The 24,061-nt window shown below is 41.7% G+C and overlaps 2 protein-coding genes across 3 annotated transcripts in view; one reads left to right on the forward strand and one right to left on the reverse strand.

Annotated features, from left to right (window-relative positions):
• The first annotated feature begins 3,094 nt into the window (after nt 1–3,094).
• On the forward strand, nt 3,095–11,159 carry LOC115779049 (profilin-2). 2 transcript variants are annotated; one of them, XM_030727493.1, is made up of 3 exons: nt 3,095–3,453; nt 6,280–6,472; nt 8,650–9,029. In XM_030727493.1, the coding sequence occupies exons 1-3, from the start codon at nt 3,325–3,327 to the stop codon at nt 8,745–8,747; spliced, it is 420 nt and encodes a 139-aa protein (XP_030583353.1). In that variant the 5' UTR covers nt 3,095–3,324; the 3' UTR covers nt 8,748–9,029. The 2 variants fall into 2 exon arrangements, with proteins under 2 accessions (XP_030583353.1, XP_030583352.1); XM_030727492.1 differs by lacking the exon at nt 8,650–9,029 and adding an exon at nt 9,094–11,159 and having other exon boundaries at nt 3,097–3,453.
• A 767-nt stretch (nt 11,160–11,926) lies between these two features.
• rnf13 (ring finger protein 13) overlaps nt 11,927–24,061 on the reverse strand; it is a 39,221-nt gene continuing 27,086 nt past the window's right edge. The window contains exons 5-10 of the mRNA XM_030727817.1: nt 23,108–23,195; nt 21,736–21,826; nt 20,870–20,975; nt 20,339–20,432; nt 13,437–13,517; nt 11,927–13,217 (exon numbers count right to left, since the gene is read on the reverse strand). Of these exons, the coding sequence (XP_030583677.1) occupies nt 12,853–13,217; nt 13,437–13,517; nt 20,339–20,432; nt 20,870–20,975; nt 21,736–21,826; nt 23,108–23,195 (825 nt within the window). The 3' untranslated portion in view covers nt 11,927–12,852. The remainder of the gene's footprint in view (nt 13,218–13,436; nt 13,518–20,338; nt 20,433–20,869; nt 20,976–21,735; nt 21,827–23,107; nt 23,196–24,061) is intronic.

A 24,061-nucleotide genomic window follows, 5' to 3' on the forward strand; every position in this document is an offset into this window, starting at 1 on the left:
CACTTCATGTTTGATTAGATATTTATATTAAGGAGCAGTTGAACAGGTGCACTTAATAAAGTGGCAGGTGAGTGTATTTTTGTTTGAGTAAAAAATGTGTTGAAACTCAGTTTTTGAAAGAAACATTAAGTCTTTTTCTTTTTTTTATATTATAAGTTGATATATTTGACCTGTTTTCCTTTTTTCTTGTCCCATCGGTTTCTCAAATAAACAGTCGGGAAAAGAAAAAGTATTTGACTAATAACTTCCTCCTCATTCTGCATTTTTAGTCTGTGACAGTGGTTATTGAGCGCACATTTCCTTGCTGTGTGAGGTCCAGGTAATAAATGCAAACAGGCCATGCAGTGTCATTTTGTGCCAATACAATTATATTGATGCTGCCAAAGGCTTCCTTGTAGTCTAAACATGTCCTACTTCTTTCAAAATATCTAGCTATCGCCACAGGGAAGCTGTATAAAGAATCAAGGAAAATTTATGTCATGCCAACATGCATTTAAATTGCAGTCACGTGCCCTGCCTGTCGCTGTTCAACAGGAAGACACAGCACTAGACAGTGAAATCAGGGCGTGCACTATACTGACCTGCAAACACTGAAAACTTTAGGCTTTGTTTTTCCGATCCGGTCTATCCATTTTAGTGAGTAAGTGGGAAAAAAAAAGACAAAAAAACCACAGCAACTTTATTCTGCTTATTCACTTCATCTCAGCATGTAAAACACCTTTCAAACCCTTACCAACACTGATCCCTGAGAACTTTAAGTTCTGTAATGCCTGAAAAAATAAGGAATGCATGCATCTGCAAAAAAGAAAAAGGGGGAGGGGGGTAAAGGCTGAGGTAGGTGGTGTTATCCTGCTATGATGACAATGCTCTTGTCCAAAAGCAAACCTTTTCTAAGGCAAACAAGTAAGCTCTTTTTCTGTATCTCCATGACTCATGCGCAAGCTGAGTGGTGTGGTTGTGAGTGGTACTATTTTGTCCAAGCAGAAGTGCAAAACAGAGGTGGCCATGGAAACTGTCTGCATCCAATGGGAGATCAGGACATGGGTGTGGCTGTCTGACTGACAGGTCTTTCTGCTCTGCTCACTTCCTTCACCTTGGTCAATTGATAACTTTTTTTCTCACTCATTCTTCTGCAGGAAGAGAAAGAGCAAGGATTAAGTGGAAGTTTCTAGAAAAAGATAAGATGGCCATGTGCTGCAGGGCCTGAAAAAGATGCATATTAAGGAAACTGTGTATATGATACATAAAAAATGCCCACAAGGTAAAGAAAGCATTCTTACTTAAAGTTGTTCAATCCTATTTTTTTTTTTCACATTAGTCTTAGTCTGAAAGGATTCACCCCTAGTTGGTGTTTTAGTTTTCTGTCTAAATCCTGCAAAGGCTGCTTTTCCAAGTGCCTGGTACGCTCAACTTGAGACCCTCTGGGAAGGCTTTGAGCACGTCAGCTTCTTAGCGTGTCATTTCCCTCAGAGTCACATTGATCTGGACCGTGAAAGTCACTCTCTCCTTTCACTCTTTGCCACTGGACAGGCTGGCCTACCTGTATTTGTTTTTGTACACCTGCGCAATAGAGGCGGCCACCCTAGGTGCCCTAACTAGTGTGCATAGAACTGGAAGAGAGAAGAGAAATGAATTCTCAAGGAAGGGTTTCCTAAATGAACATCACACACTATGTATTGCCAGAATAAGAGGGGCAGAGCTGACAGAGAGTGACCCGGTTATTAATGGTTTCCATGGAGCAAACACAAACACAGATAAATACAGAACACCACAGCCTCGTAGTCACAGATCTGATCCACAGCTGACATCATCCATAGGTGTGTGACTGGCTGAGGCGCCCTTAAGCAAACTGCTGCACCTGTAGACATTCAGCACTCTCATCACCCGCATTTGTCATCATCACATACTAGGGATACGATGGCCAGGTGCACACTTACAGAGACTGTTTTCAATCTGAACAAAGCTGTGTTTATTCCATTTGTTCCAACTGCACATTGTGATGCTGACTCCATCCCCATGCACATGCTTGTTTTATTTTTGCTGTTTGTTTTATATTTTTGCCCTTCATTTTCAGTCAGTGTGGTTAGTGTGTATGATGCTGAGATTTCTCGTTTATTTTCTTTGATGTAAACTTGCAAAGCAATACCAAATGCACTGAAATGGCAAAAAAAGAACTGATCCAAATAAGGTTAAAGTATAGTTTACATCCTACAGGAAGCCCTCCCCCTATAAAAAATAAAAATAAAAAATCCTACTATTATTCACACATTTAGTAACAATTGTCATATTGTAAGAGTACGTCTAGAGAAGTAACCCAGAATAAAATGATGATGCAAACATGACTGCTGCATATTCACTGGACTACATTATGGAGCATAAGACATGCTCAAGATGTATTCATATGTGTAAAATCAGCTTTTATTTCTGACACAATGCTAAGAATGGCTGTCTCAGAGTCTTTTTTATTCATATTGTTCTCTTGGGGTTGTAAGATACGGGTTTAGCCTCTGCCCTACTCATACTATGAATCCGCGATCATCCCAGGAGCTTAAACCATGAAATAATATGCAGTTATCCGCTCTGTGTTTTCACCTGGGATAAATCTGTGACCTTTTGTGGGTGCTTCTTTCTGTATATGGTAACTGTGTCCATGAAAATTTTCTTAACTGATGAAACTGGACTGTATAGCTATCACAAAATCAAATCAAAAACTATAACATTTTATTGTGATATGAATATAAACCACCGGGAATTTTGCATTTAAATAATAGGTGGAAGCCAGCGTGACTTAAATGATCAACGAAACGTAAAAAGAAAAAAAAAAAACAACAAAAAGAAACTGTTTAAAAATAGATTGAAAACATAGTCTAAACTTTTTAAAAGCCTGAAAACCATTATAATTTCACTCAGCAAATGTGCACTTGCGTTTTAATAACAAGTTTAAGCCCTTCAAAATCTGACGACTGGTTAAATCTTTGATGCAGCTAAGAAAAATACAGTCTTCCTTATTGCGCTTGTGACGAACCACGATATCCGTCCGCCACTTACTATATTATACAATGGGGAGAAAGGCGAACAACGACTCAGGCGGAGTGATTTAGTCGGGACTACACCCAAGCGCCTGTCCGGTTGCACCGGCTCCTCTTCGTTGCCTAGACCAGAAGAAAGCCGGGACGTAACGGAGCCGGGGGGGTTTTGCTTGCTGGAGGCCCGTTTAACCACCGATAAATACAGCTTTCTCACATTTTCTTCGTCGTTCAAGAGGCGACCGTCACCTAACTTGACTCAGCTTACTTTTTACACCTTAGAACTAATTTCACAAACATGTCCTGGCAAAGCTACGTGGACAACCTGATGGCCGATGGCAGCTGCCAGGACGCGGCCATTGTTGGGTATACAGACGCCAAATACGTCTGGGCATCATTTCTCGGCGGTATCTTTGCCAACATAACGGTAAGTATGCGCTTTGTGTCGGTATTTGTAGCTGTGTGGGAGGATAATGCACATTTTTGCGCGTCTCTTCTGCGTTTTGTCTGCATGCCAGGCCTTGTTGAATGAGGATAAGCGACCAGTGTGGGTACACATGGTATCCGGTGGTCTCACACAAGATCCACTAGCACGTATGCGCTTTTCAACCTGTCGCCTACATTTGCCATGTTTTTGTATGTCTGCAGTCTTAACGTTTAAACCACTTTTTAGACCTATTATTATTTTTATTTATTTATTTTCTTTAGAAATAGCGCGTGCAGCGCCTGAGATAACCCAGGCTAGTGACCAGCGGTGCCGCGAACTCGAGCTAAAGAAGCTAACTTAGCAGCTAGCGGTAACTAGCCGTGTCGGAAAAGCTATATTAATATATTTAAATAATTGTATTTTTTATTTTAAACAGCTAACCTATAAAAAAAAACTGCATCCTCAATTAATCGGTTGTTTAGCAAAACCGACTACCATAAGTATTTCCATGCAGACCGCTGAATAGCGAACTACACGGTTAGCTCAAATCAGGCCGGTCATCCCCCCGCCCTCTCCAATTCCCAGTCATTGCTTTCTTCCCCCCCCCCGCTCCCGGTCATTACTCGCTAACGGTAACTGCGTAGCGTTCGTTGCGCTCGCACGCATTCTTTACGTACTGGCGTGCAGTTGGTCCTCTTCATTTTTCTTATCCGGCTTCTGTGAATTTCTCCACCGCTACCGCCCATCATTTTTCCAAGATGGCGGACACGCTGCCAGTTTCTTATTCATTTTTGTTCATGGAAGCTAACCGAGACGTCTGGCCTCGGTTCTTTTTTTTTTTTTTAATTATTTTAATAGCAGCTTTAATGGCGCCTGTTCTGGACGGCGTGCGTCTGATGCGTTATTTTTACAACACATAGATCCCATTCACTAGAAAGTAAACTTGCTAATCGGGCAAATTCGGAGTTTTCTTTCCTCCTCCATTTTGTCCGTTAAATTTATTTTGCCGGTCATCTTCGTTTCTAATCGGGATTCCTGCGGTTATAACGTGGATGTAACGAAACTTTAACAGTTTCTAGCTTGCCGCTATAAAAGGAAAACCCTCCCATGTGGTAAACTGTGGACCAGTATGCTGCTGTTATCTGGGGTTAACTGGGAGTGTCCACTCGGCTAAAGGACGGCAGCGTTCTCCTTAAATACAGCAGCTTCATAAATGGACTTCAGCTGTAAAACAAGCCTCAGCTGTTTTGCTGGTTTTCAACCAGCATGGCCGTTGACTAAATTTGTATAATTGGAGTCCCTTTTCATGAATACAGCAAGTTATCGCAGGATGTAATGCTGTAGGTTTGGTTTCATGTGGGTATAGCGACTTTGATTCCCAGTTGAAGCGATTAGTTAGAAAACCAAGCCCGGGCTATGCTAACGTTGTCTTGGCCGGTGGAAGTCCTTTCAGTTTGCCGTTTTTCCTTCCTCACTGTGTGCCATGACTCTGCACTTCTGGAGTTAGGGGGCAACGCCTTTTGTTATGCACTTTGCTCCAAATAAACGCAGTTTTCGCAGTATGTTTATTTATTTTTACACTGTCTCGGATTTAATAAAAAAAAAAAAAACTTGTCTCCAATCGTGCAATATTAGCAGCGTAATCCTTTTGGCACTGCAGTAGGTCTGAGGTTTCAGGCCCCTTACACCGGTAGCATAGAGGAGACCAGACCATGTGCTTTCTGCCCTGGGCTGGATGGTCTGTCTTTATCAGAGTACAAACACTGCCCTCTGTGCTAAGCTGACCAATAAAATCCACGACACACTTCAAATAATTATATATGTAAACATTAATAAAATGGTGTCATTTGAGAAGTTTTGTCAAGTTGGGTGGGGGTGAAGAAAAACTACAGTATCATGTATTTTAAATGACCAAATTACTGAAGTGTAAGCTTTTTTTCTAAACTGTAAAGATTACAAGCAAGATTATGGAGAGGGGAACTTTCAAAAATGCTGTTCCTGTCAATACAGGCGGAAAACCACAGTAACGATGCTTGTATGGATCAAGGGAAATCATCAGACACCTGCAGCCAATCATCTGTAGACATTTTGTGTGTAAATTGAGTCACATTTTGTGCACTAGTGGCAATAACATAAATTTAACTGTTTAAATTATTCCAATTCTACCTCCTTGTAATTTTAAAAATGGCAGATTAAACACGAATGCAAGTTCTGAGCATAAGGCTTTGACAGACTAGAGTTGGGCATACATGTGCATTAATCATTAAAACTATTTTAATTCAGTAAATTCCAAAGGGATCATTCACAGTATGTTTCCCAATAAATTAAGCAATAGCTGGGAGTCGCAGCACTTTTAACACCAGTGTTTCTGTTGTACAGGAAAAGCAAATTCTAAGCTGAGAGAAGGCAGAGCAGTTGTGATGCTGATGTGTAAAAGAAGAGTTTGGCTGATCCTCTTGTGTTGGGGGAAATGCTAATCTTTATAAATGAGTAACTTCCCTGTTTATAAAAGTCTTAGTATTTTGCACATATTGAAACCATCCTAAAAATGCCATTAAAATTTGATGGATAAACAACAGAAAAACACTGGACACTGCTGCCATCAGCCAAGTTATTTTAAACGCTGGTGTCAGCCCAGGGTTTCACAATGTGTGCATACCTCATTAAATTGTTTGTGTAGCCCTTGCTCAAACTCGATACTTCACAGCACCCACATTATGGCGCAATAAATGTGTTTAAATTGTGTTTATGAGCAATGATGGAGAAACCCTGGAGTCTCTGCACATAAACAGTACCTGACTTCCTGATGTTTGTGCTTTTTCCTAGCCTGAAGAAATTGACGTGTTAGTAGGAAAGGACCGAGAGGGATTCTTCACCAGTGGGCTGACCCTGGGCAACAAAAAGTGCTCCGTAATCAGAGACAGCATCCAAATTGACGGCGACTGGACAATGGACATCCGAACAAAGAGTCAAGGAGGAGAGCCCACATACAATGTTTCTGTAGGCAGAGCAGCCAAAGGTAAGCATCACATGTACTGTTGTTGGCAGCATAAATCTGAGTAGTCACACAGTAAACTGCTTTGATATAGTGTCATTAGTTTAGCTTTGTTTTTTTCTTTTTTTTTTCTTCTTTTTTTCTTTTTTTTTTTTTTTAAAAATCCATGTTGTGAAAGCATGTGGGGTAGATGTTGACTGCACCTTTCCTCAATATATGACAGATGGGTGTAAAATGTCTGGATATTGCTTTCAGTGACAGCCGATAATGGGGAGCAAGTGCATCTCAGCAAAGGGCTACATGTAGAAATGCATATTCAGTTTGTTGTAACTGAGGAACAAGTTCATATTCAGAGGTTGATACAGATTTTCTTATAAAAAAGATATAAATGTTATCTATCTTTTCCCAGCCATAGTTGTATTTCAGTTTAATTAGTATAGTTTATAGCTTACAAATGATCAAATCAGTCAGCTATTACAGGTGTCTGTTTTCTCCCTTTAGTCAAGTATCTGTGTGTCTGTTTACCTTTTTGATTCAATTATTAGTCCTTGTATGTGAATGTAATAATTTTGCTTATCCATTTTATTCAGAATTTCTCACCACTGCCACAAATAACGATTATGATTAAGCAGTATTATATCTTTGTGGAAATGGTTAAAACTAGAGGAAATTCAAAGCTCTGCAGTTCAGCCCTAAATGTGACCATTGAAGGCTCTGTGCTCCTCAGATTGTCCTTTTGTCTGCTAGGACTAGTTCACCTGTGAGCACACCTGTGGACTGCTTATCTAAATTAAGCTTTTAAATGAAGTGCTCAAAGCAAATGTTTGAACTGAAAGGTTTCCGTGTGTACTTTAATCCAGATTTAAGATGTATAAAAATCCGTATAAATCCATAACATCTTAAAAAGCTAAATATAAGTGTGAAACTGTTCAATCTGTTGGGTCACAAACTTGATAATGCTTTAGTAAACTGAAGTTAAGTCATTAAGGACTTGCCTGAGAGTTGTTGGTTTACATGTCACCTGTGTGGGCCCCAATGCCCTGTCCTCCCCAAATCTTGCCAAAAGGTGCTCCAGCTTACAGGTGAGACTGCATCTGCAGTGCTCTGGGCTCACTTTCAGGGTCAGGATTTCCTGAGACTTTCCTGGACTGCATGCATCTTCCTCCTTCCTGGTTAACACACCCCTTTACCTTTGTAGTCACAATCTGTTTCCCACTCACATGCTTCCACTCTGTCCTAGCAAAATGGGCACTTAAGGATTTTTACATGTATTGAGGAGAGGTATTCCAAGCATGCTGCTGCATGTGTGCTGCATTAGTGATGGTCTATAGTCACGAGCTTCACTTTCTTATTTGCTGCTGTCACGGCGCATATCGACAGATAAAACTAATATTTTAAAGTAGACTGCAGTGAAGTGTGATAGGAGCAGAAACATGCCTGAAATGCTAGGCTGTTAGTTTTGTTCCTGTGCATCACCCTGTTAGCCAATCAGCAGGTATTGTTTGGATGTTTTACTAATGTAACTAAAATGGGCACAGAAGACTGCCTCCCATCAGGTAGCTAAAATGTATTGACTAGATGTTTTACATCACTGCTTTCGGAAAAGCTCCCCACCACCACCAAAATGAAAAAAGAAAAAATTGAAAGATAAACATCACAATTTCCCTGCATCACATTTTTACACTGACAAGTGAGTTTGTGCTGGGGTCCACTTTTAGTGGCATAAAGCTGGTCTTATGTAAAGTATGGTGTAGCCTGGATCTAGTTTTTAGCTCCAGTTAAAACAGCATGCTGGGAAGGCCGTTCCATCTTAGTTTATGAAAGTATAAACAATGCATTCAGTCTCTGTAGCAGTTTGCAGGTATTTCAGTGGACTAACTGCAGCTCTGTGCTTCTGCTTGTTTGGGCATCACAGATCTGACAAAAGGCTTTGCATGCATCTTTCACATTTATTCTCCTGTTGCACTCACTCTGTCTTCCCAACTGTGACGTGACATGTCGCCACCAGCAGCACTGATAAGAAAATGAACGTTAGAGCTCTGCACAGCCTTCGGAGTGAAGGCCCGGCTCTGCTTTCTGTGCCATTGTCTTCCTTTGTAGCCGTCTCATCTGCCTGCTGCTTTAGCTCTGTGCTCTTCTCTTTTCACTGTGTGATCTCCACACCTTCTCTAAATGTTCCTTCTCCGTCTCTTTTCTTTCAGTCTTGGTCTTGGTAATGGGCAAAGAAGGGGTCCATGGAGGAGGATTGAATAAGAAGGCATACTCGATGGCAAAATACTTGAGGGATTCAGGGTTTTAGTTTTAGTTTTGATGTAGCTTATGCAGTGTAGTTGAAGGAGAGGGGATAAAACAAATAAAGGAAAACACACAAAAAAAACCACAAAACTTGGGGGGGAAAACAAACAAACAAAACCAATCTACTGTCCAGCCCATGTTCCGCCTCCCTCCCTCCCCCCCCCTCCGTGTCCCTGATTGGTCCCTTTTAAACAACCCCAGGAGCGTTTGTAACAGTGCAGGTTTCGAGCTCTGCCCCACAACAATGTAGCCCCATATTTGGCCAAGATAGCATAAGTGTTTTCTTTTCCTGCCCTGCAATCAACATGCCTGTTCATATTATTTTGTTTTTTTTCCTTTGTGTACTCCAGCATTGGTTATTGTCATGGGGAAGGAAGGTATCCATGGAGGGCAGCTCAACAAGAAAGCATTTCACATGGCTGATTACCTGAGGAAGTCCGGATACTAAAGCAGCCTGTACCCAGCTACCTAGCAGCTCACCCTTACCACCCTGTTGCATTTCACACTACTTCCAGTCCTAGTTTGTAGTTTTGTTTTTCTGCCTTCTCTTCTCCCCATTTGTTCTCCCTCTTTTTTTTTTTTTTTTTTTTTTTTTTTCCTTTTTCTTTTTGTGTCATTCCCCTAACACCCCCCACAACCCCTTTTACCCTCAAAGCACTTGCTCTGTGTACTCTTAATACCCCTCTAAGCACTCTTGAGTTGATCCATAGCAAAGATGAGCATGTTGCTAACAGGATGTCATGACAAATTTGTACTTAAAGACCAGCAAAAAAAATTCTCGCTAAACACTCAGACAGTTAAGGCTATAGCGTTAATTTGAGGCTTATATTATTTTTTTTGTCCATGTCAGCGCCAATCACTTAATCCCGATCATACACACTCCCTCCCTGAGCAGTCGATGCCTTTGGAGCACTTGAGCATTAACAAAGCTCGTCATGTCTTCCTCTATCATTTTCCCCCCACACCCGGGAGGGGAGACTGCGCGCATATCTCGGACCATTGTCGTTTCCCTCTCGCATTCACCACTACACACCCACCCCAATCTTCCAAACTGTCCCTCTTGCCAAATTTTCACTTCCTCCACCCCACCCCGTGCTCTGTTCAAATCAAGCAACACTATGAACCTCACTGGACAAACACTACTCGCCACTCCACCTCCTCTCCTGTCAGATTCACCTCCTAATCCGTTATTTTTTTTTTTTTTTTTTTTTTTCCCCCTCCGTTTTTTGTTAGTCAATGTGAGGATACTCTGGGGCATCACTGTTTGATCTTAGTGAGATCACCCCCCCCCCCCTCCAAATAAAATAGATCATCTCGAGCTTACAGTGGATTGTATGAAAGGATCCCGTTGAGGACTTTTGTGATCACCTCTGTCCTTCCAAAGGTGATGGAGGATGCTTGGTAGCCTCTCCTCCCGGCATCACACCCTCCCCGACTACACGAAAACCCACGGACATTCCACGGTAACAATGGCTCAGGCACTTAATATTTTTCTTTGCCAGCTCCTGTAATATATACTTTTTTTTTTTTTTTTTTTTTTAAAGGCTGCCATTTTTTGGACAGTAAGATATCAGCGTATAAGATATAGAGTGTGTCCAGTTTTATTTTATTTTTCCTTTTCTTTATATAGGACCAAGTATAGTCAAAGCTCGGGTATTTATACACTTGCTCTAAATCACTAACCAGACTCAAGTACTGAAGTTTAAAAAAAAAAAAAAAAAAAAAAAAAAGGCCTCAGTGGAGGTAAGGGTGGGAGTTTATGAAGGAAATTGTTTTGTTGTTTTGTTTTTTTTTTTTGTTTTTTCCCTCTTTACCATTTAGAAAAAACAACTGCTTTTCAGCAACCCAATGCTGTGTTGACAACTACAAAACTGTGGAATAAATTGCTTTCTCTGTAGTCAACTGAGCTCTGGGGAATCAGACTGTCCACACTCAGCACTGCTAACGTCCAAGTGGGGGGAATAAATGATAAATAAAAGTAGAAATGACTCTTAATGGGAGATGGGATTAGTTGGAACAAAGACGCTCATGGTTGTCTTGTCGAAACTTAACTGCAGAACCTATGTATCCTGTGCCATAACGTAGAGAGATCTGTTGCTGTTGTAAAATGGATTTTTACCCACTGTCCACTAAGGGGGTCATTTCATTGGCACTTTTTCTTTATTTTTCTAGCTTCAGCTCCACTGTTTAGGCCTTGTGGGATGTGTACTCATCAAAAAGGAGAGAAAAAAAAAAACTGTTTAAAGTCCTGTTTGCCGATCTGTTCATTTCCCTTCCTTGCCACTTTTTTTTTTCTTTACATCTGGGATACAGTCTTTTTAATGCATCTGATTTCATATGCATAAAACCAAGAAATGCCATAAATTGATTTATCACCTTGTTTACAGACAGATCAAATAAATTTATTCCAACCAGATTGAGTTTACTGTCTTCTGTTGACCTGAATGCTCTTTTTCAGGAGATCAGTGGTACTCATGTTCAGGACGAGCTCTGATCACAATTCCTTCACACTGAGGAGCTAACTGCAGGTCTTACTGTCCAGTAGCTGTTGTGGAGCTTTCAGATATGACACTTGGTCTTCATCAGTGGACAGCTTTTGATTGCTTTATTACAATGTTCAAGGTCCATCAACTCTTTGTGGCCTTCCAATTGTATCTAATCTTTAACTCAAAGATTTAAAAAAAAAAAAATCTTTTAAACCAAAGGCCCATTCAGTGCTCAGAAAAACCATAATGCAAATATTGGGAAGCTTCAGGACAGCTACTGAATGGACTGATTTTAAGTGTTCATGGGTTGGGAAAGGAAAGCGTAAACTGGAAATAAGGGAGAGCGACAGAGGACCAAAGATTGCCCAAATCAGCCGGACACAAATGATGGGATGTTGTGGCTCATGTTATAAGCCTCAACTACTAGGCCACCCTGGAATAACCTAATCTAGTGTGTAGATGTAAAATTGCACTCATTAACAAAGACATTACTGATATTTGACAAAAGTGTAAGAGCCCCTTTACTTCCACTTGCCTAATGAGCCATGTCAGACTTAACTGGCTGATTTTTATCAGATAATAAGGTCGCTGGACTATTATACCTGCACTAGAAATGGCAGTCAAGTGTTAGAGAAACCTAAAATTGCAGCATGGTTTTCAGTGATTGACGCAAAAGTAAATCAGTCACACGCTCAAGTTTCTTTGTCAGATGTTTTATTGAAGTGAATTTGTACAGAGATGTGTATGAGTAGGAAAACAAAACAAAAAATGCATGAAATGAAAAGGCAACAGGATTTATCAAGAAAAATCAAGCATGTTACGGAAAGAGACATTTAATTTACTACAAACAATATTAAAAATATCAGTTGAGAGTGCACCACGAGGCCTACTGAACAGTAACTGCTTGAATTAAATGAACTGAAGTTCACCACAGGCAATGGACAGTTTTCACAATCTGAATTGGTGAAACCCACAGCTTCATGTGATGCCACATGGAGAGCACCCCCCCCCCGGTTTGACTCAAGTTTCTCTTGGTGTGAACCTCTGTGACAAACTGTGGCACAAAACACGGGAGCACAGAGGCTCCTTCAAAAAAGAAAAATAGAAATAAATTGGCAAACCATATTGCTGTGGCTTTAAATCTTTCTGTACTTAATGCTAATTTTACAAAACAAATGCTGCATAGTGGTCCAACCTGTGTCACTGTAGCATAGACATGTATATACAATAATGCAAGGTATCATTTGTGATCTATATTTATATACAAAGTACATTTATTGATCTTTGTGTCAAGCGGGATCGTGTGTCTGGGACCTTTGGACTCTTCCGCTTGTGTGTAATCTTTTTATGTCTAAATAAGAGTACAGTATAGCAGCCTACTGTACATCAGTCTGGTCAAATCTGCCAAGCAGCGCCAAAGATATGCAGACTGAAGCTTTGTCCATAATCATGATAAAACTTAAGATTTGTATTTTATAAGAAGGAAATTACAATGTATTGTAAGCAGTGACAGAAGAACTGGGATGAATCTGCATTGTGCCCCAACAAAAGTCTCTGCACCTGTGAGGTTGGGCAGGGCGGGGTTACAGCGACCTATCGGGATCAGGCCGGGGGACACGTCGGTCAAGCTCGGGGCAGGTCGTGCTCGTGGCCTTCAGAGCACGGCTGCTGCATCTGCACCACCACGGTCTCCACAGTCACCTCCTCGCTGTCGCTGCTGTCCAGCTCGTCGTCCTCGTACTCCGAGGATTCCTGGTCGTGCTCGGAGCGTGACGCCCCGGACATGGTGCCGAAGGAGTGAGCGCTGGTGGAAGCCAGGGAGCGCAGCAGCGGGGTGCTCTCTGATACCTCCTCGTTCTCAGGGCCGCTGTCCCCCTCCTCTGAATCAGAGTCTGAGTCGCCCTGCGAGGGCACCACCTTCTGCTTGCACACCGGACACGTCTTCTTAGTCTTGGTCAGCCAGGGGTCCACGCACTTACTGTGGTAGGCTGAGAACACAAAGGACATCCTGTTTATGGAAACCAGACTTTGATGTTTATCGCAGTAAAGGTTAAAGTACAAGAATAAGATAATGGATCCTTGTTATCTACTAGATAAAATAAAAACAATCCTAACAAAATAAACCTTCAAGAAGCTGACTGGCTGGCCTTTGTCAGTGTGACCCGTAGTTATTCTGAGCAAAGCACTGAAGAGGAGTTGACACTCACCATGAGAACACGGCAGGACTCTGAGTTTATCTCCCTCTTCATATTCATCCAGACAGATGGCACATACATCATAGTTATCACCTGGGGCAGTAAGATAAGACAAATTTACCCTTTAACTGAACACATTTATAACAAGGTGGCTTTCTGAGTTCCAATAGTCATTATTCCTTATAGGGATGTAGTGTTGACTGAAAACTGTAGGGTTCTGTCTTATGGGACTCTGATCGATGGATTTATTGGAGCTTTTAAAAAAAATTGAAAACTTTTCATACAGCTTAATGTTTCTGGTTGTTGTTTTGGTGGGTTTTTTTTTTTTTTTAAGATGCCCTTAAGGCAGAGGAACTTCTGAACTGCCAGCATCTCATTCCCTCATATGCACACTCAATCTCTCCATGCACTGAAAGCTCAGGAATTCATCAACGCACTCCCTCTCAAATTCCACAGCGTTCTTCTCCTTTTCCTCCCCTTCCTTTTCCCTGCCTGCACTGGAGGGAGGCCGAGGGAGCAGGGGCTGTGGGCCGGTGTGTTTATGCAAGCTCTAAATGAGCATGTTTTCCCTGACTGGGCTCTGTGTCCATGCCAGGGCCGCATGTGACCGTATAAGGACGGCGAGTTGCATCAACCCCCCCCCTCTTTTCCCTCTGAGCGTCATCGACTTCAACTCAAAGCAGCGTCTCTGACTTAGCTCCTCCCCACTCGTTTCACTTTCAGCTTTGTTTTTGACTCAACACAACTACGATCATTCCTAATTTCTTTTTACCCAGAACTCCACTGACATTACGGCAGAGCGGCCTCCATCCTTTCCTCTTCTCCCTACCAGTGCCGAACAGTCACAGGGTGAGAGAGAGTTTGTGCAGGCACAGATCCAGTATCCAGTATCCACTCAGGAAATGCTGAACTGTGGCAATAACTGAGCTATTCTGAGAAGCAGAGAGAAAATGTTGAGTGGCTTTCTGAACTTTTGAGGCCTTGCTCAGTGCAGATAGCATTTAAACATACCTTTACAACACCTTTAAGAATCATTTTCTGCGACACTTCAAAAGCTGTTGGCACTGACAAATGTGGCCTGTTCACTCAAAAACTTAAGAGATTCCTCCAGAAAAGCCGAGAGCTCTGCACAGCGAGAGAGACGCGCAGTGCAGAGCACTGCAGCAGAACATAATTCACAGTCTGGTTGAGTCAACACCCGTCACAGAACAAATTAGCCCACTTGTGCTGATCAAAGAAAACTGCTGTGGACGTTTCTTGCTCCACGAATTTCTCAAATCTTCTACCATAATAATGTAATTTCTGTGAGCTGAGATTCAGTCTACATGAGATGCATAACGCATCTACAGCAGCGTGTTTTCAAGTTAAAGCCAGGCTTTTATTATGAAGGTAGTTACTCCTCATCCTAATTTAAAGTTGGGTTGGCAAAGTATATTTTTCCAAGGCCACTCAAAAACATCTAGGTCATGTCTGGCAACTATTCAGATGCTGGGAATCCCTCACAATTACGTTTCGGGGCTAGTAGCACACGTTAAAAAGCTCTGAGAGTCAGTGCAGCTCCTCTCCCCTCCATTTTCCATTAATCGGCCAGCCTGCCAGCATTCCTGGCTCTCAAAGGAACCACGCTGTCCTACTGAACTTAAGACAAGCAGTGAATGCGTAGCAGAGCTGGGGCGGGCAGGCAAATGAAAGAGAGGCTGACAAAAACTGAGTAAAAGGGCAAAATAAAAGAAGAGAAAAAAGAAAAAAAAAAGAAAGAAGCATCTACACAGTTTGTCACTGCCGACCAGACAAGGACAGCTGGCAAGGAGGCCACTGAGCTAAGAGACAGAGAGCGCTCCTCTGTACTGACATCAACATGCTTCACACACCGACGGCTGAGACACTGCAGCTGGTCCGACCAGTCTGTGTGCGTGTGCCTTGGTTTGAAAGTGCAAAGCTCTGGGAGGGGTGGAGTGACTCATCATACACAGGGAGGAAAAGAATGCAGGTCAAAGATCAGAGGAAGAGTAACACCAAGGGTCAAAATCAATCCCTTTTTTTTTTTTCCTGCCAGTTGGCTGCACGTGTGCATTGACTGTTTCTGATTCATATGTCTGCCAGACGCCAGGTCCTGGCAAAACACGTCAAAGGGGGCCAAAGTTCACTGTCAAAAGTCAGACTGTCAGCCTACGTGGAAATGATGCAAAGTTCTGTAAGAAAACCAGAGCATATGTTACGTTAATGGCAGTGCGGTGCTTAGCCGACAGTCGCGGCAGCTGCAATTACATAATACTGTACGTCGACACATATCTTATGTTACACGATGCTGCTCAGACTGGTATTGCGTGCTGATTACACGGCTATTGTGCCTTTCATTAAGACATTGTGCACCTTCCATGCAAACTCTCTTTGTGTTGCTTACTATTCATTTCAGTCTGAGGACTCCTATTTCCATGTACACACATGACATTATTCACCATCACCACCTCTGGCCCATATCTTTACAAGCATTGTCAGCTGGCCAAGTCCAATTGTCTGGCCTATTTAACAGAAGCAACCAGTGAGAAATACAACCTGAACAGCAGCAGACAAGGAAAAAAATATATACATCATGTGTCTTAATAAAGTGCTGCACCCATAGACTGTATATGCAAGATGGACACAGAACCCGTGGCATCACACACTGGCTACTGAGGCCCCGCCTGTCTTAAAGCCTTGAGCTGTGGTTTGAGGCGTTACATCTTGGTGCTTTGAAATGATGAGTGACGGGTGAATCAGAATGAGACAACAAAGGACACTGCGCACTCATGTGGTAACAGCTCATCAATCACAAGGTTTACCTACCCTAAAAAAATAACCAGAGTCACTGTCTTTATCTGACTTTAGTGACTGAGACCATAAACTCATCAGGAAAGTGTTTACTGAGGCAGGTCTGAAATCAAGAGATTTGCTGACTCACTTTCATAGACTTTTTCTGCAACTAGATAAGTCGTCTCCTGCTTGGTATGAGAAAGACTGCAAATTTAAGTCACTATGTTATCATTTCATCTCTCAGCTGGGCCACCCCTTTCTGTTATCACAACTTTAATTCTTTAATTCTCCAACTCTCTAGAACTCTAATGGAGTTTTGTCTTCCAAAATATATTCGCTACTTTAGGGTTTTGATACACGTCTGTACGAAATAGTCCACTGACTGTGAAGGCCATAGCATGTGATTCACATCATTTTCACTATTGTGCCCTATGGAATGGCTTCCTAGAAGAAGCCACTGCCACTGGGATGGAAATGCTTCATAACAGTATGACAGTTGTCACTCAGACAAACTTTGTAATGATCAAGTTTTTCCTTTTCAACTGTCTATAAACTCAACAGCCACTTTATTAGGTGTTTATTATTATTCAACTGCTTGTTAATGCAAATATTTAATCAGTCAATTACATGCCAGCAAATTAATGTATTTAGATATGCAGGCATAGCCACAACAGCATGCTGAAGTTCAAAATGTGCATCCAAATGGGGAAGAAAGGTGATTTCAGTGACTTTGAATGTGGTTGTTGGTGCCAGATGTGCTGGTCTGAGTATTTCAGAAACTGCTGATCTGCTGGGATTTTCCCACACAACCATCTCTAGGGTTTAGAGAGGATGCTGAAAAAGAGAAAATATCCAGTGAGAAGCAGTTCTCTGAGTGAAAATGCCTTGTTGATGTCAGCGGAGAATGGCCAGACTGGTTCAAGTTTGTAGGAAGGCAACAGTAACTCAAATCAGCACTCGTTACAACCAAGGTATGCAGAAGAGCAAGTCTGAACGCACAACAAACCTTGAAACTGATCGGCTGCTACAGCACAAGAACACACCGGGTGCCACTCCTGTCAGCTAAGAACAGGAAACTAAGGATACAATTCAAGATTCGAAAAACGTTGTCTGGTCTGGTGTTGGTGCAGTGGTGTGGAGGATATTTTATTGGTACATTTTGGGGCCCTTTGTATCCAAAAAAGGGTATTAAAAAAAAGACAATCCCCTATATCATTTTCTACCAACATATTTGCTGAAGTGATGGACAGACATCTGCCAATGCCAGTGTAAGCTCCTCTGTCAGATCATGTAGATGGTGAGCAGATACTCTCATCAGCAGAAAGACATCCTGCCAGCACAGCAGCAGCTGAGGCTGCGGTGACGATAATTAGTTGGCAAGCATCTTCCCAAAGTGACTACTCACCATGTTGCATTTCTCAACTCTCCTGACCTGTGATTCACAGTAACAGTGCAGAGCCATTAGGATATAGAGTATATTACACATTTAGATGTATAACAAAGACTACCACTAACTGCCCTACTAAAGTTAATAGTGAAATATTGATTTGGGCTCACTGGCTGCTTCCACCTAAGTGATTATTACAGCTGAGGTGAAACAAGGAAGCCCTAACTGATACAACAGCCAAGAACCTTAATAGCTTGGAAATGATCCAGGTAGATGCACATTAAACAAAGTATATTAAGGTATCAACAATTTAAATGTATTGATTCTGAATATCAAGAGAAAAGCTGGAAGTTTTTTCACTGGTACTTTTACAAGGCCTTTAAAGTGAAAACACAACGACTGAACCTTTGCAGTAAACTGCACTGCAATTTCCACTGCATTTAAAAAAAAATTTTTTTTTTGAAGTAAATAAACACTTAATTGTCTGCAGAATTGTTCAGGGTTGCAGAGTTGCAGCTTCAAGATCAACAGCCACGCAGTATCAGACTGTTCCCGCTCACTAAAACTGCAGCTCATCAAAGTCCCCGCAGTCCAAGCTCAGCATTATATGCTGCAACTGGGGCCAAGAAGGGTACCATTAGACATCTTTCCCACTCTGAAGCTGCACCATTGCAGTGATGTATGCCAAGTTCAGGCATGGTGCCTAAAATCTTCAGCATGGGAACTGGAGCAGCAGCAAATATTCTGAGCATCACAGTGATTTGTGTGGCCTTGAGCTGTCCCAAAGGAAGGCTACAGCTAAAAGTAAAACAGGTGACAATATGGAGCTCAAAAAAAACACACACACACACACACACGTTTTAAACAATTATCAAGGTAATAAGCTTTGAAATTTTTAGCTCAGGGTTTCTGTGGAAATACAGATTTAAGTTTCACTGATTTTGTGCAGCAGTTTATTAGACCTCTCACAGCCACCTCTGGAGACACCACATTTTATGCAGTTAGTAGACCAAAACACAAACAGCCCATTTCTCTTTAAGTGACACAAACATGTCAAAACCAAGCAACAGTGTGTTGATCCCAAACATTCAGAGGCTGTTAGAGGTCTTCCTCTTACCTGGGGTGAACACTGCCTAAACAACACACAAAGTGAGACAACAGAGGTGCTGTCCCACTGTCACAGCCCTCCCAGGCTCAAACCCGACATTTGGTTTCTTGCCAGGCTAGCATTGCTCCAGAGTGCAAAGCTTAAAAGGTGATTAGGTGGAGATTTGGTGTCCCCTTCCTGTGTCACCAAATGCTCTGACTCAGCTGACAGGAGCGCAGACGCCGCCTCAGAGGCTGTTTCCTGGATGTCCAAACTCCCTGCAGCGGCCAAGGTTGACTGCAGCAGTGCTTGGTGGAAACCCTGAGTCAGAGTGGGCACTGCTCGCATACGCAGCCGTGACAGCGCACAAACCACAGAGCCTGATGAGACAGAAACAGCTATCAGAGCAGCACATGCTGCTTTTAGCTGGTGTGCTGCATGTGCATTCATTTCTGCCAGGCAGGGAGGAGCAGCTCTGCTCATAACCCCCTCAATTAGCAGCTTTGCAAGGGGGATACTTATTATGCACCACCCATTCTCTACAAAGCTCCCCAGTGTTCCCCTGCACAGCTGACTGCAGTCAGGGGCTTTCCAGCCTGCAAAACACAGCTGCTGGAGGCAACACAGCCGGCAAACGTCTAAATACACAGACAAACGTATTTACCCAACGCACAAAGAGGATTTAAATTTCAAAACAATGCTATAGCCACACCGATACCTATACTTAAAGAGAAGAAGCCACAGTGTTTAACTAAAAAGGTTTTAGACATTTCTAAACAAATGCTCAAATATTTACACAAAGATAACAGGAGAGATCTCTTTTTACTTCATCATATTTTTTCTCCTTTTACAAACAAGCAGTACACGCTCTACTGTGCATCTACCTGACAGGTAAAAACCAAATTACGCTCTGCTTTCGACCCAGTCAGGCCTCCAGCATGACTGAGATTACATTCCAAACCATCAGTCATGTGTCCAGTCTCAACAGAGAGGAGCTCTAATCTGCCTTTGTGGAAAAATCAAGTCCATATTAATCCGATTAGGCACAGAGCTCCAGGGAGCAATGATGTGTCGTAATGCATCGATGACATCCTTGTTCTTGGCCAAATCATGTGAGAGAAAGGATCACGGAAGAGGGAAAAAAATAGTATCACTACAGACTACAAAGATCAGAGGTCAGAGTAAGAATCAAACTAAAAAAAAAAATGTTGATGACTGGTTGCTTCAGGGAGTCAAAATATTGCTGGTAAAGTGGTGATTTTCATTTCAATAGAAAATACTTCTTCAAGGGAAAAAAAAAAAATCTTCATTAAAACCTTGCTAATAGAAATGTAGAACTGCTCCAGCTAATGTTCAGGTACTTCAGTATTTTCCTGATAATTTTGTGGTATCCAGGACCTTTGATTAGTCATGTGCACATGACTAACCAAACCAATCACAATACACCGACAGTGAGCCTACTACAACTCTTAAATTAACCTTTATTCAGCCAGGAAGTGAAATTATTGAGTTTCAGTGAGTGCCTCTTGTTGTGAAGCTTCATTGCTAACCACTGAGCTGTGTCCTGCCTAGCCATGAAAACATATCTTTCCAGCATAGAATTGTTACAATTACTACAAACTGATGTGTCTGAGGTCACTTTCCTACCTTTCTTGTACTTGTGGATGGGAAGCTTCTTCAGCTGATCTTTGCGCAGGCGGCTCCTCCGAGCTCTGTGTCGATCCTGGACAAACTTGGTGATCTAATTGAAGCAGACAGTGAGTCCAAATGAGTCCAAAACGCACACAGATCTTGTGCAAGGAAAAAGCTTCAATTTAGGTTGTTTCTTAATATTGTTACATTAGGGAAAGTGCTATGTTTCCAACCTAAACTGGATGCCAGACTTCAGCCTGCTGCTGTGATACTACTTTCAGTTACAGGCTGAAGTCTGAAGTTTTGGAATTAAAACTTAAGTTTTCCTGAAGCAATAAAGCATTATTTTTTACAGTGAGTAAGAGAGTCACCAGAAGCCAAAAGTCCTTCAGTAACAGACCAGTGTGGATTTTATCCTCTTTACTTCTTAATCATCAAATCTGTGCCATTAAAATAAATTACTATCCATCTTTAAACATGTTTAGTAGTTCCTTTAGAAAATACTTTAAACCTGAGTTAAAATGAAGATATCTTAAATTTACCAACCATAAAGACAACAATGAGGATGAGACATATTCCCACGATGATGAGGAAGGGGATCAGGTAGTATTCCAGAGGCAGACTGAAGTCTGGCAGGAGGACCACATGGCCCCTAAAAGCAAAGCAGAGCAGTGTCAGGTGCAGGACATGACAAACAACAACCTTTTTCAGAGACAGGTACTCTGTGGGCGACTGTGGCCTACACTAGCAGCGCTTCATTATAGCTCACTGCTCCGAGCTGCCACATTACGGAGATTCCCTTTAGTACTGTTCAGTTTGAAAAATTGTTGTGTGACAGTCACACAAAGGTCCCCCTTATCAACATAATGGCATTTTATTTCAGTAAGAACTCCCTCTCCAGCAGATTATCTGTGCTTCAGGCAAATACGTAACAACTAAACTGGTTCACACTGACAAAACTATGCCCATACCATGTTTGGTGTTCATTCCCCTGGCTGCGCAGAATGTGGGAATAACCCTTATGTATTAGGATGGTATCTAACACACACACAAGCTAAGTTAAAGTGGAAAAATGAAACGTTAACTTTGTGACCTCTGGGCTCGCAGAGAGACATTTCTTTTCATGTCAGCAGCAGCGACAGCACATCACAAAACAACTCCTCTCCTTGATATATTGCAGTGCATGCGGCACACATTTTTGTACAACAACAACAAATTAAACTCATGGCTGGAAAGCAAAGAATGGCCAGTGAGTGATCCAGCTGAATAAAAGCAACTAGCTCTCCTCTACATGTTGAAAGAAAGAATTGTTCAGAGTGTAGTGTGAGAGGAGCGGAGCAGGAAGCTGTTTCTATTTATACTGGTTGGCAGAAAATTAAAAAAAAAAAAAATGTATTTGGGTTTAGACTTACCCCTTGTCATACATGTAGTCCTCTTTCAGAGTGTTGGCAGTCTTCTCACCCACAAACACAGAGGGAATAACCAGCTGCTTAATAATATCCACTAAAAAAGAGAAACCAAAAAAAAAAAGAATCAGTATCACTTTGTGGCAGGCTGAAGAACTTTTGTCTGTCACTTTGACCCCTCAAAAAAAGAAACTCAAGGGTCGCATACTGTATTTTTCTGGTGATTTTAAAGACCAGAGGTAATCTGCAACATCTTTGGTAAAAATGTTCAACAGTTTTAAGCAAAAAAAAACAACCCCTATATCACTCATTCCTTTTGCACACGTGTGAATATTACAGGTTTTCCAGAGTCTTCTGTGACACTGATAATACAACTGTTGGTGGTTTAAATACCTCTCACAGTTTGCAAAATTGTAAATGTTGTCTTTAAATAGCTATTAAACCAAATAAGAAAATATAAGATGAATTATTAACAATTAAAATAAGGATTATAAATTTTCTGGCAGAAAAAAAATAAAAATTCAACCAAGTCAATCAATTTTAATCAGTCCCTTCTTAAACATGTCTTTGTTACATACATCTAGGTTGCTTGTAGTTACTTGCAGTTGTAGCTCCACCAATAGTAAATAGTAAATGGACTGGTACTTATATAGTGCTTTTCTACTCAATTTGAGCACCCAAAGTGCTTTCTTGCTACAACCCTCATTCACCCATTTACACACATTTATACATGTGCTTTTTTTACTACACCTAAGCACTTTTTAAACCTAATGTACATATACACACTCTGATGGATGCATTGGGGGCAACTTGGGGTTAAGTATCCTGCCCAAGGATACTTTGACATGCAGGTTGGAGGAGCCAGGGATCAAACCACTGACCTTCCGATTAGTAGACAACCCGCTCTGCCTCCTGCAGCTCAGGAGGTAGAGCGACTGACTCATTTTCTCAGTGAATCAAGTACTTCACATCCATGTTTATACAAACATCAAGACACCCTGAAGGCTTTTTAAAGCTTTTAAAGTTGGAAGGTTCACAAATTCCTGAGTTAAGCTGCTGAATAAAGTCCAGAGAAGTGTTTCTGTAGAGTGAAGCTGATCTTCTTCTTAGAATTTACCACTCCATCTTTTTATCCTATTACACATGTAAAGGTTTCTGATACTGTAATAAAAAGTGTTTTGTTTGACCTTGACCTTCGACCACTCAGATTTTCCTTTAGTGCCAAATTTGTAGAAATTTCCTTCATAGCGTTACTGAGCTATTACCTTCACAGGACAGACATCCAAAAAAAAAAGTGTGGAGGGAAAGCAGGTTCAGACTGTTTCACCACACAACAAGGACCTATTAAAGCACTGAACCAGATAACGGGGCAACTTACCATCATTCGATCCCATGCCGATCAAGTCTTCAGAGTCCACATTGTGAACAATGGCTGCCTTGTAGCCAGCTTTTTGGGCATTGAGGACCTAAGAAGAGGCAAAAATATTTACATCCTGATTGTCACCCTGAAAACAGTGACAGCAGTATGTGTGATAACAGTTGACAGAGCAGCATCAGCCCTTATTAACCCTGAAACCCTGTCTCTCTCCACTGTTGTGGAGAGAGACAGGCCACAGTGGCCAAAAAAAATTATATACAGAAACCAGTTATGGCCAGGATGAAGTGCTTTCTTTGATTCTACTTTAACTTGCTGAGCCAAAAGCTTGGATTAAATGCACCTACCATCCACATAACTGCAAGACATAATCTGTCCTCTATAACACTGCCCAAATGCACAACTTCAAGTTAAGGAAGTCATCTACACTGAAATGAACTAATTCATGATCTGACCTTGCAAACTGAATTCCCATCAAGACAATTTTGTTTGCTGGTAACTTAATGACAGTAACGGCGAGCGCAGACCACAGATAAGGGAACACTGAGGCTACATGGTACCATTCCACATGTTTACGGCTCATTTGTCAGAAACTGTGTGCAAGAGACAAGCAGCATGAACACTGAATGACTTCTAACTGATGATACAAAACAGGAAGTTTCCAAAGAAACTATGGGAAACAGGGTACAAAGAAAGCCACAAAGTGCTTATGATGGCTACAGGTTACAGATCATATGAGAGTCTGATGACGAGATTAACTCCCATTGTATTAATCACAGAAAAATCCCACATATTATAGAGATTTTATCTCTCAGATGGCTTGGGAATGACTGGCTCTCATCTGGGGAGATACTTCTCTGCCTAGAATGCTGTCCCCATGACCTGGACTCGGATAAGCAGCAGAAAAAATAACATTCAGGCTGCAATGGCTTTGTCTCCTGATGCATAGTCCTGTTC

The sequence above is a fragment of the Archocentrus centrarchus genome, chromosome 4, assembly GCF_007364275.1.
Source record: "Archocentrus centrarchus isolate MPI-CPG fArcCen1 chromosome 4, fArcCen1, whole genome shotgun sequence".
Classification (NCBI taxonomy): domain Eukaryota; kingdom Metazoa; phylum Chordata; class Actinopteri; order Cichliformes; family Cichlidae; genus Archocentrus; species Archocentrus centrarchus.

Coding starts and splice junctions, on each gene's coding strand:
- LOC115779049 (XM_030727493.1), top strand. CDS start 3,325: ATGTCCTGGCAAAGCTACGTGGACAACCTGATGGCCGATGGCAGCTGC. Junction 3,454..6,279: donor GTATCTTTGCCAACATAACG/GTAAGTATGCGC, acceptor GCTTTTTCCTAG/CCTGAAGAAATTGACGTGTT. Junction 6,473..8,649: donor TGTAGGCAGAGCAGCCAAAG/GTAAGCATCACA, acceptor CTTTTCTTTCAG/TCTTGGTCTTGGTAATGGGC.